The sequence below is a fragment of the Macaca mulatta genome, chromosome 9 (genome assembly GCF_049350105.2).
Source record: "Macaca mulatta isolate MMU2019108-1 chromosome 9, T2T-MMU8v2.0, whole genome shotgun sequence".
Lineage (NCBI taxonomy): Eukaryota > Metazoa > Chordata > Mammalia > Primates > Cercopithecidae > Macaca > Macaca mulatta.
In genome coordinates this window covers 60,674,016-60,686,847 of record NC_133414.1, presented here as the reverse complement: position 1 = coordinate 60,686,847, position 12,832 = coordinate 60,674,016, and the positions used below count along the sequence as shown (strand labels likewise).

General features: G+C 43.3%; 1 protein-coding gene across 6 annotated transcripts in view; it reads right to left on the bottom strand.

The window, feature by feature from the left end:
- ARHGAP22 (Rho GTPase activating protein 22) overlaps positions 1-12,832 on the bottom strand; it is a 158,775-nt gene that overhangs the window by 27,199 nt on the left and 118,744 nt on the right. For 3 of the 6 annotated variants that reach the window (XM_002805637.4, XM_028826342.2, XM_077945555.1), the window contains one exon: positions 6,048-6,224. The exons of 1 other annotated variant lie outside the window; for it this stretch is intronic. In XM_002805637.4, coding sequence (XP_002805683.2) covers positions 6,048-6,224 — 177 coding nt within the window. The remainder of the gene's footprint in view (positions 1-6,047; positions 6,225-12,832) is intronic. 2 more of the 6 variants (XM_001108619.5, XM_077945554.1) reach the window with 1 other exon arrangement.

The window sequence follows — 12,832 nt, the reverse complement described above, 5'->3', positions numbered from 1 at the left end:
GTACTGAGAGAGTGCTGAGCACTTTATGTCCATTTTCTCTCTTAATTCTTATGACAATCCTGCAAAAAACATATTATTCTTCCTATTTTGCAAACAAGGACACAGAGGTACAGCAAGGATAAGAGGTGCCAGGTCATGCAGCAAGCAAGTGGCAGAGTCAGATCACACCTAGACCCAAGCCTGTTGCCAAAGCCTCACTCTGCCTCCTCTCACCCTTCAATGCAATGGACTTGGCTAAGCCCCTTCCTATGCATATAAATTCCAAGCTTTAAGGGGGCTTGCCGACTCTCTCCAGATAACCAGGCAAGGGGCACACCTGTTTAAGCACCCACCAGATGCTGAAGCAGTCCTGGGGACCCTGTGACTATTGTCTCCCTTCTCTCTCCTCTCAGAGAGAGCTGGCAAGGAGACAGCTGGCAAGGAGGTACTGCCCCATGCGTCTTTCTGGGGCTGTGTTCCCTGAACTGGGCATGGAAGTTCAGAGATCAGTTGGAGGAGTATTGGCCTCTTAACAATATCACATATCTCATTCCTGAACATGGGATGTCTTTCTTCTTATTTAGATCTTTTTCAATTTCTTTCAACAATGCTTTGTTATTTTCAGAATATAAGTTTTATACTTTTTTGCTAAATTTATCCCTAAGTATTTTACTCTTTTGGATGCTCCTGTAGATGAAATTTTCTTAATTTCATTCTCAGTTTGCTCATGGCTATTGTACACAAATACAATTGATTTGTATATACTAATCTTGTATCCTTCAACCTTGCTGAATTTTTAATTAATTCTAATAGTTTCTTTTTTTGTACTTTCTGTATATAAGATCATGCCCTCTGCAAACAGAGATACTTTAATGTCTTCCTTTTCAATCAAGCTTCATCTTATTTCATTTTCTTGCATAATAGTCCTGGCTAGAACCTCCAGTACAATGCTGAACAGAAGTGGTGAAGGCAAGAATCCTTGTCTTGCTCCTGATCTTGGAGGAAAAGTACCCAGTCTTCCTCGATTAAGTATGATATTATCAGTGGGCTTTTTGTAGATGCCCTTTATCATAGAAGTTCCCTTCTATTCCTAGTTTTCTGGAGTGTTTTAATCATTAAAGGGTGCTGGATTTTATAAAATGCTTTCTCTAGTCTACTAAGATGGTCATGTGTTCTTGTCCTTTATTCTGTTAATATATTACATTAATTGATTTTCAGGTGATTAAATCACCCTTCCATTCTTAGGATAAATCTCATCTGGTCATGGGGTATAATTCTTTGGATTCGGCATGTTAGTATTTGATGGATGATTTTTTATCTATATCCATAAGAAATATTGGTGTTCCAGCAATAATTCTCTGTCCCTCCTGCACCATCAATGTTTTGCAATGATGCTTTGTCTTCCAGCTTAAAAAAATAAACAAACTTCCTCTTTACCTCACCTCCTCCTCCAGCTGCTGTCCACATTTCTCTCTTTCCCTTTCCTGCAAACTTTTTGAAAGAGTTGGTTATGCTGTCACTCCAATTCCCCTCCTATCATCCTTTCTCATTCCCACTATTATCAGGCACTCCACAAAAGCCCCTTTGCTCAAGTCACCAACAACTGCTCAGCTTTCACCCTCTGGCTGATTTATCAGCAGCACTTGCTGCAGCTGATCACTGCCCTTGTTCCTTCACTTGGCTCAGGGACCCTGGTGGCTTCTGACTCTCCTCCCTCTCGGGGCTTGCTCTCTTTCTCACCTCCTCTATTGTCCCTCCACCCGCTCTGTGCTGTCTCATCCAGCCTCATGACTTCAAACCCCATGTATGTGCTGATGGCCCCCTAAATTCTCTCTCTAGCCCAGTCCTCTCTCCTGATTTCTAGGCTGAAATATTTACCTGCCTACTTGACATCTGAACTTGAGCATCTTATAGGTATCTCAAACTAGGCCCATATCTTCCTTTCAAATAGCTGCAGTTCCTGTAGTCTTTCTATCTCAGTTAATAGCTAACCCATTAGCTTCCCATTGCTTAGATCAAAACATCCCAGAATTACCCTTAACTTCTCTCCTTCATTCTCATATACCTTTCATCCATCTTAGCAGGGGAATACCACTGGCTTTACCTTCAAAATAAATCAATAATTCAATGACTTCTTATCGCCACTGCCACTGGGCCAGGCCACCCTCACCTCTCACCTGCACTGTTGTATAAGGAGCTCCTAACTGGCTTTGGTCTCTTCTCAACATGACAGTCAGAAGGATCCTGGTAGAAGATAGGCCAGGCTCTGCCACTTCTCTGTTCCACGCCATGAGGTGCTAACAGCCCTACCATGATGACATGGTCATTCATTCTTTGGTCTCTCTCCACCCCTTTGCCCACTCTGCTCTGGCCACACTGGCCTCCTTGCTGTTCTTCTGGGATGGATCCCCCACCTCTGCCTGTGCTGTCATCCACCCTTTCTTTCCTTCTACTCAAAAGTCACCAAACCCTAACCCTATCTCTTGTGTTCCCCTCCCTGCCTCTTCTGTCCCCACTCTGCCCACCACCATCTAACCTGCCACATGTCTGCTCAGCTGGTCACCTACCTCCTCTACTAGCACGTGAGCACCATGAGGCCAGTGCCTGTCCCTCCAGCTCACTGCTGTCTCCTCAGCCCCTAGAACATTTGCGAGTCCACGGCAGATTGGCTGAATGACCAAATGAATGCCCAAATGAGAGGCACTCCAGCTGGGGCCACAGCTTGGTAGGCTGGGCAGGCCACCAGCAGTGAGGCTCCCCTGACCAGTGGCCTGCTCCCAGTTCTCAAGGGGATGGCTGGGCTGTGCCATCGGCAGTGGGCACGCTGCCCACTCCTGTCTGTCAGAGGTGGCCTGCCTGTGCCAGAATAAGCACCCCAGGAAGGGCTCAGGGGCTCTGTCACAAAACAGCCAAAGAAGGACGGATCCTCTAAGCCTCCTTCCCAGAGGATGCAGGCTAATAACAGCTCTGCCAGAAAACCTTCAGGGGCCGACTGAGCCCACCTGCCAGCACCGTGCATGCCCAGACACGCCTAGCATCGCTAACTCCTGAGATTTCTGCATTTCCTCTGTACTCCCGGGGAAAAAGGAGATAAGCGCCTTTGATGGCAGTTCCTATTTTAATGGTTGTGAGTTCTTCAGCACACAGCTTGGGAAGGCAGATAAATGCCAGGCCTGGGGAAGGGGTCAGTCTAGGGTCTATGTGGGATTCTGCCAAAGGTCCCCAATTCTGAGCAAGCAGAGAGGACGTGTGGCTGGGGAGCCAGGCCTGCTGGGTGCAGGTCTTGGTGCAGCTCTTGGATGGGCTATTTGGGCCAGGACCAAGCACAGTCTTCGAGATCAGAACATCCACTTCCACTTCTCAGTTCTGCCCCCTAGCTGGCTGTGTCATCTTGGGCAAGTCATCTCACTCTTTGACCCCAGGTTTCTCCCTTTGTTTCATTTATTTTTTATATGCACACATCTAGAAAAGCTCTTAAAGCATAAATGTGCAGATAAACATGTCATTGTAAAAGGAACACCTGTGTAACTACCCAAGTCACGCTAGAGAACATTTCAGATATCTATGCCCCTCTCCCATCCCATCTTAACCTCTTCCCTCCTCCCTACTATCCTAACTTTCATGGCATTCATTTCTTTGCTTTTCTTTATATTCTGTTACCTATCTATCTATAAATAACATAGTTTACTTGTGCCCTGTGTTTCAGCTTTATATAGGTAGATAATACAACATGTTATGTTTTTTGTTTGTTTGGGTTTAGTTCCACATTGTTTTTAAGATTCGTGCATGTTTTTAGGTGGCACTGTAATAGAGTCATTCTCATTGTTGTGGAGTTTCCCACTGTAAGACTGAGTCATAGTTATTCATCCATTGTATTGTTGCTGGGCACTTGGGTTAGTGTCAGGCTATCATCAGTAAGGCTGCCATGCACATCCCATGTATCCAAGTCTCCTGGCCTCCCTGTGCACACATTTCTATGTGGGACATGCTTCATATGGAATTGCTGGGACACAGGTGTGCACAGCATCAACTTCAGCAGACACTGCTGATTTCCCTAGCAATATGTGCAAGTTTCTATAGCTTTCTATCCTCCTCACCACTTGAAACCGTCTTTTTCATTTAGTCATTTAGTCATTCTGGTGGGTGCACACAAGTATCCCATTGCGATTTAATTTGCATTTCCTGATTACTGAAGAGGTTGTGCGCAGGAGCCTGTGTTCACTGGTCATGAGGATTTCTTCTTTTAGGAAATGCCTGTCCAAATCTCTTGCCCATGCTTCTGCTGCCTTGTCTGTTTTTGCCTCATTCATTTGTAGGAGTGTGGGGAGTGAGTAATTTGATGACCATATGTGTTGCAAACACCTTCACCCAATCTATAGTTCATCTTTTCATTTTCTTAATCTACTTTTTACAAACAGACGCTCTTCATTTTATAAAATACAATTTATCAACAATTTCATAATAGATTAGTGTTTTTTTGTTTGTTTGTTTGTTTTTTGTAACTCATTTAAAAAATCTTTCTCTACCCCAAGATAATGATAATGTTCTTTCCCTGGTGCTCAAAAGTGTCACCTGTCATACATCAAAGTCCAACTATATAAGATTCTGCTTCTGGGCTCTATTCTGTTCCACTGGTTCACTTTCAGCAACGTGGAACCAAAGGAAGCCATTATGACACTGCAGAAATCCCTGGGTGGGCTTAGGCCTTTCCAGGCCATTAATCTGGGGCCATAAGTCAAATGTGCTGCAACCTTCAGGGATCAAGGGGACCAAGGCTGACAGTGTGATATCATTCATGAAGCCTGAGAGAACAACTTTTACCTCTCAATATTATATTGACTCTTCCTTGTAAGGGATTTATGATTCAATGAAAGGTGGTCAGGCAGACCATAGCCAGGGGTGGGAGAGGATAGTGGGCAAACAGAGGAGCAAAGGAAGGGGCTCAGCCGGGGCTTGTGAAATCTGGAGATTGGCCCAGGGCCCCAAAAAGTGAGTCCCTGCCCAGACTGTGTGCTGATCAAACACCATAGGGAGAAAGAGGACGTCCATAGCTTGTGTGGTCAGAGTCCGGCCAGCTTTCAGACTCCCAGTGTCCACATTCAGCAGGGAGTTGGTGGCTCTGGCCCCAATGCCATGGTGATCCCATTATGAAACGTCTTTACATAACCACTTCATATGGACACCAACCTAGAGATAGCGACTGCATGGCTGGGAGTCACCTTTCATTTCTCTCATACCCCATGTCCAGACCATAGGCAAAACCTGGCAGCTCCACCTTCAGGATACACCTGCAGCTGGCCACTTTGCACCATCAGCTGCATGCCCATCCCATGGACTCTCCTGGCCTGCTGTGTCCACTCCTGTCCCTCTATGGTCCACTCCTCATGTGGTGGTCAGGGGGCCCTTTTCATAAATCCAGGTCCCGTGTGTCTCCTGTTCTGAGCCTTCCTGGTATCCCACTGTATATAGAACAAAATAAAAAATCCCCACGAGGACTCCAAGGCCCTGGTGACCACTCTCACCTCAGGCCCTCCCTCTCTCCTGGTCTTCACTACCTCGGAGCCCCAGCCTTCCTGGCATGGCTCGTGTTCCCATAGCTCGTCCCTACCTTGGGGCGCTTGCACATGTCCATGTCTCTGCCGGAATGCTCTCCCCCAGCATGCCCCTGGCTCCCCGTCGCTGTATTAAGTCTGCTGGGCCACTCCACCTAGCCACACCCCCGCCGTCCTCTCACTGAGCTTCACTGGCTTTGTGGCATGTCTCACCCCTGGATACCACGAGACACATGTCCTTGTCCACCATCCCTCCTGCAGAGAATGGAGATGAGGTAGGGTGGAGGTGTGGCCTATCCTCATGAATTCCTCACCACTGGAATAGAATCCAGTACATTTAGACGTCTAATACACAGTTTTCAATAAAGGAGGAAGTGAGTACATGGCAGTCGTTGGGTGACTCCCGAGGGCTGGCAGTGGAAGGGCCAGCTTGCTGTGAGAAGCACAGGATGCAGCCAGCAAGTCCCCAGTGAGCGGGGTCTTTGGGGGCTCAGGACAGGCAGGGGGCATGATTACCTGGAGGCAAGGGTTCTAGAGGGTGGGCATGCGATCTACGGGCAGTACCTCCGCCCAGCGGGGCCCAGATGACCCGGCGGATGGCCTGCACCCAGTCCTCCATGTCACGCTGGGAGCTGGCCATGAGCAGGAGCGCCTCGGGGTTGGCCGGCACCTTCTCCCGCTCCCCGGCACCACCTGGAAGACAGGGAGACACAGGCTTATGCAGGGTCCCTGTGCAATGCCGGGTCCCTGCCCGCAGCCCACTCTCCATCCCCAGCACTAGTCAGTGTTACTCCCTATGGGATACTCTCAAAGTCCTTCCAGCAACAGCTGAGCTTTGCTTTTATCTCACAGTCCATCCCTTTCACACCTCACACCTCTTTATTTGGAGCCCTTTCCCATTTTCTCTTTTTTCCCTTAGTCTCACTTTGTTATTTTCCCATGCCAAAATAGAAATAATTTAAAGCACCCCAGGACACTATTAGAAAAAAAAAAAGCATGCAGATGTTAGGCCAGCTCAGAGACTTTCAGTGCCCCAGGGTGGCCTCACTTTATGCTCTGTTTCAAATCAATTTTGCCCACAGCTGAACGTCACTATGTGCTTTTAACTTTGGCTCGGAGATTAGGGCCTCCCTTCCCCACCATGAAGACAAGAGTCTCTGTATATATGAAGGTCACAGAGGCTGGATGTTAAACCAGGATGCAGCACAGCGCCCCAGATTACTCCACCACACCCATCTCACGGCTAGACAGTGGATCGGTACCTAAAGGCAGAAGGATGGGAAAACTCAAGACAGTTGCTTGGGAACTGACTTTCCCCTCTGGTTTTCAAGTTTTCATGTGTAAGTGAATTGATCTTTGGGAAATATAAAAAAACTATTTATACTGAACTTTACAGGTAATTTTAGGGTTTTCAAGAACGAGTTTGTCTTTATACACCCTACCCGCGACATCCCAGGACTATCTGCTGGTAGGGTGTGAGATCCACAGACCTGTGTTCCCAGGGGGTGGGTGGGCCCAAGCCATGCTTTGCTGGAGCCCGTGACCCAGGGATGGAGAGCAGATAGGACCAGCGCTTACTGAGCAGCTAGTAAGTGCCTGTGACCCTTCTGGCAAGCACAGCTGCCACATACATGCCCTCCCGGGGTTCTTTAACCTCCACAGTGACTCCGTGAGGAAGGTACTATTTCCAACCACATTTTACAGAAGAGAAAACTGAAGCACAGAGGAATTAAGTAACCTGTTGAATGCACACAGCAAATGAGTGGCACAGCCAGAGATTCAAGTCCCGGCTCTGGGCTCTCAGCCATCCCACGTTCCCTCCCGCCATCTCTCCGCCAAGAACTGGGGAAACCAAGTAGGCTGCTCTGAGGGCTGAGGCAGAGGGCGGGGCTGCGTCCTGGCTGAGGGCACCACAGTGGGCCTGTGGGGAGGCAGGGGGAAAGGCCGTGGGGCCCAATGCTCAGGAGGGTGAGGAGCAGCCAGGGCTCTGCGATGCCCTCTGGAGCCCTTCACTACGCAGGCAAGCCCTGCTCGCCAGGGCTCAGACAGCCGCTGGACAGCACAGCTGTGGAGGTGGGTAGGAAGGGAGCTGGAGGCTGAGACAGCGGAGCCCAACCCCAGAGGCTGCTCGGTTGGCTGCTGTGGTCACTCACAAGAGTGTGGGCACTGCCACCTACCGAGGTTGCCACTTGGAAGCAGCTCTGCCTTGGGGACAGCAGTGCCGCACAGCATTTGCGCTACGAAGGCTGGAATGGCTGAGTGTGCGAGATGGGGAGGGGAAGCCAGATGCCACCAGGAAGCTTTTCTATGTGAGCATTTCTAGAAAAATATCTCAAGATGACTTGGAAAAAAAAAAGAAAGAAAAAGAAAAGAAACCTGGAGATCCACAGCTCCAGGAATTTGTGGTCACTTGGTTTGTCCTAAATATTCACTTCTGTACCTAATCTTGACTCATTTGAAAATTATTTTCCCTGCAGAGGGCCATCCAAGTCATACAAGCGTCAGGCCTCACAAAACTTGGATCTGCCCTGCCCAGAGGCTGGCAGATACCCTCATGCCCAGCTGTGCCCTGTCCTGGGTCCTGCCCCAAGGCGCTCTCAGCCCAACTTTTTAAGTATTTGTGTATATTTTTATATATGCATAACTGTTAAGGAAATGGCCACACACTGTTTTACAAAGGGACTGCTCCATTTTACTTTCCCGCCAGCTGTGTATGACAGTTCTGGGACCCCCACATCCACACCAACACTTGGTATGCTCGGTCTTTTTACTTTTAGCCATCCGAGTAGGTGTGCAGGTGTTTGAATTTGCATTTCCCAAATGACTGATGATGTTAGACATCTTTTATGTATTCAGTTGCTGTGTGTCGTCTTCGGTGAAATATCTGTTCAAATCTTTTGCCCATTTTAAAAATAGGTTATTTATTTTCCATTATTGGTGCTGAGAGTTCTTGACATATTCTGGATATAAGGTCTTTACCAGATATTTGCTTTGCAAATATTTCTCCCAGTCCATGTCTGTCTCTTTTTTCATTCCATTAACAGTGTATTTTCAAGAGCAGAAGTTTTTAATTTTGCAAAGTCCAATTAATCATTTCTTTCTTTTATTGAGTGTGCTTCTGGTATTGTATCTAAGAAATCTTTACTTCACCTAAGGCCATAAAAGTTTTCTTCTAGGTTTTCTTTCAAAAGTTTCACAGCTTTAGGATTTACATGTAGGTCTATGAGTCACTTTTTGTATATGGCAGAAGGTGTAATTGAAGTTCATTCTTCTGCATATGCACGTTCCAGCCCCACTTGGTGAAAAGTCTATCCTTTCTCTACGGACACCAATGAACCTCCATGTGCAATCGTGCTATCTGCAAATAGAGACAGTTTTACTTCTTCCTTTCCAACTGGGAATCATTTCTTTCTTCTTCTAATGACACTGACCAGAGCCTCAAATATCATATTGAATAGAAGTGGTGAGAGCAGACATTCTTGCTTGTTCCTGTATCTTATGGCCAAAGCATTTGGCTTTTCACTGTTAAGTCTATCTGTGTCGGCTTTTTGAAGATGTCCTTAATCAGGTTGAGAAAGTTCTATTTCTAATTTGCTGAGAGGTTTGTTTTTATTGGTACATAATATTTGTACATATTTATGGAATACATGTAATATTTTCTTACATGCATAGAGTGTGTAATAATCAACTCTAGGAATCTGGGGTGTCCATCACTTCAAGTGTTTATTACTCCTATGTGTTGGGAACATTTCAAGTCCTCTCTTCTAGTTATTTTGAAATATGTAATACATTGTTGTTAACTATTGTCACTCTACCCTGCTATGGAACATTAGAATTTATTCTATTTAACTCCATGTTTGTACCCATTAACCAACCTCTCTTCATCCCCCCTCTCCACTTGACCCTTCTCAGGCTCTAGTAAACATCATTCTACTCTCTGCCTCCATGAGACAAACTTCTTTTCAGCTCCTACATATAAGTGAGAACATGCAATATTTGTTTTTCTGTGCCTAGCTTATTTCACTTAATATGCTGGTTCCATCCATTGCTGCAAATGACATTATTTCATTCCTTTTCTATGGCCGAATAGTATAACATTGTGTATATATACTACAGTTTCTTTATCCATTCATCCACTGATGGACACGTAGGTTGATTCCATATCTTTGCTATTGTGCATAGTGCTGCAATGAACATTGGGGTACATTAACCTATTTATGCCTAGTGTTCCATTATTGGAATGCTAAGCTTGTGGGAGTTATGCATATCCTACTGCTCAAGGTCACTGCCAAGGTCTGATTTTTCCCAAAAAAATTTGCAACCTCCAGCATAAATGGGTTAATTCCTTTGATATACTGATTTCCTTTCCTTTGGATAAATACCAGTAGTAGAATTGCTGGATCACACGGTGGTTTTACTTTTAGGTTTTTTGAGAAATCTCCATACTGTTTTCCATAATGACTGTGTTAATTCACATTCCCACCAACAATGTATAAGAGTTTTCTTTTTTCAGTATCCTCTCCAGTGTCTATTATTTTTTGTGTTTTTATAATAGGCATTCAAACTGGGGTAAGATGATATCTCATTGTGGTTTTGTCTTGCATTTCTCTGCATTTTTTCATATACCTCTTCACCATTTGTATGTCTTCTTTTGTGAAATGTCTATAGTATCCTTCGCCTACTTTTTAATGGGTTGTTTTGCCAGTTGAGTTCCTTGTATATTCTGGATATTCGTTTCTTGTCAGATGAACAGTTTGCAAATATTTTTTCTCCCAATCAATGGGTTGTCTCTTCACTCTGTCGATTGTTTCCTTTGCTGTGCAGAAGCTTTTTAGTTTAATATAGTCCCATTTAGCTATTTTTGTTTTTGTTGCCTGTGCTTTAGGAGCCTTAGTCATAAAGTCTTTGACTAGACCAACATCCTGGAGTCTTTCCCTCTATGTTTTCTTCCAGTAGTTTCATACTTTCATGTTTTATGTGTAAGCCTTTAACACATTTGTAGTTGATTTCTGTACATGATGAAAGATGGGGTCTAGTCTCAGCCTTCTGCATATGGATATCCAGTTTTCCAGCACCACTTATTGAAGAGGGTGTCCTTTCCCCAGTGTATGTTGTTGGTGTCTGTGTTGAAAATTGGTTGGCTGCTGAGCCACGTTTTTATTGGGAATGGATGTTAGATTTTGTCAAATGTCTTTTCTGCATCTATTGTAATGACAATATAACTTTTTAGTGTGTTAATTGATGAATTACGCTAATAAATTTCCAAATGCTAAACCAATCTTGCATTCCTGGGAGAAATCCCGCTTGGTAATGATGTATTATCCCTTTTATATATTGTTGCTTTGATTTGCTAAAATTTTGTTAGAAGTATTTTATGTATTTTCATGAGGGATATTGACCTGCAGTTTCCTTTACTTACAATGTCTTGGTCTGGTTTTGGTGGCCTCACAGAATAAGCTATTAAATATTCCCTCATTTTCAAACCTAGAAGTTTGTAGATAATTGCTATTATTTCTTCCTTAAATATTTGATATAATTCACCACTGCAGCCCTCTAGGCCTGGAGCTTACTTTGTGGAAAGGTTTGTAATAACAAATACAATTTCTTTAATATATACATCTATTTCTTCTTGAGTAAACTTTACTAGTTTGTGTCTTTCAAAGAATTTGTCAGTTTCATCTAAGTTATTGAATGAATTGGCATAAAGTTGTCCATAATGTTCCTTTATTATCCTTTTACTATCTGAAGAAGCTGTAGTGATATTACCATTGGTAATTTCTGTCTTTTTCCTTTTCTCCTTCAATCAGCTTTGCTGGAAGCTTACCAATTTTATTGATCTCAAAAAATCAGCCTTTTGCTTCATTGCCTTTGTTGTTTTTGTGGTTAGCAAACTTGTTTTTAAAGGAGTAGATGGCAAACATTTTAGGTTTTTAGGCCATACAGTCTCTGTCACAACTATTTTACTCTGCCACTATAGTGCAAATGCAGCCAAAGACAATATGTGAACGAAAGGTCATGACTGTATCTGTGTAAACTTCATTTACAAAAACAAACAGCCAGGTTGCAGGTTGCCGACTTGGGTCATAGTTCATTGATTTCCACTGTGATCTTTATTTTTTTTTCTTCTGCTTACCTTGGGTTTAATTTGGTCTTTTTCTAGTTTCTTACAGAGTTCAGTGCTGTAATTGTCCCCTGAACTACTACGTTAGAGGCTGCCCCCAGATTTTGATATCTTGTGTTTTCATTTTAATTCAGTTCAAAATACCTTCTAGTTTCCCTTTGGATTTCTTCTTTAATTTGTGAGTTATTTAGAATTGTGTTAGTTTCCAAATTTGGGGGGATTGTACCAGAATATGGTATATCTTGCTAAGTGTTCTGTGTGAACTGAGAAAAATTATTCTGCTGTGGTTGGGTGGAGTGTTCTATAAATGTCAATTTGGTCTAGTTGAAAGTTTTGTTCAAATCTTCAATATCCATACTGATTTTTCTGTCTACTTCTTCTATCAATTATTGAGAGAAGGCTATTCAAATCTCCAATTATAATTTTAGATTTGTCTATTTCCTCCTTGTATTTCTATCAGTTTTTGCTTCAGGTAGTTTGAAGCTGTTATTAGGAGCATAAATATTTAGGATGTTACATCCTCTTGATGAACTGACCTCTTTATCATTATGAAATGACCTTATTTATCCCTAGTCATATTTTTTACTCTGGTCTGAAATCCTTGATATAATATAGCCATCCAGTTTTCTTTTGATTAATGTCAGTATGATGTTATCTTTTTCCATCCTTTTAACTTATTTGTGTCTTTACATTTTAAGTGCATTTTTTATCAGGCATATAGTTGGGTCCTGCTTTTTATCCAATCTGATAAGCTTTATTTATAATGTGATTATTGAGAAGCTTAGATTTAAGTCTGGCTTCTGTTTTCTATCTGTCCTTTTTCTCTTGTCTTCTTTTGGATGGAGTTTTTGTTTTTTGTTTTTAATGATTTCATTCTATCTCCTTTGTTGGCTTATTAGTAAAAATCTCACTCTCTTTCTCTTCATGATATAGGAATTGCTTTAGGGTTTATGGTATACATCTTTAACTTATTACAGTCTACATTAAGTGATATTATACCCCTTCATGTATAATATAAAGATGTTACAAGATTATACTTCCATGTCTTCTTTCCTGACCTTTTTTGCCATGGTTGTCTTACCTTTTACTGGTATACTTTGTTATACATCCCATAATATATTGTTATTGTTATTGTTATTATTATTATTATTATTTTGAGACAGGGTCTTGCTCTGTCACC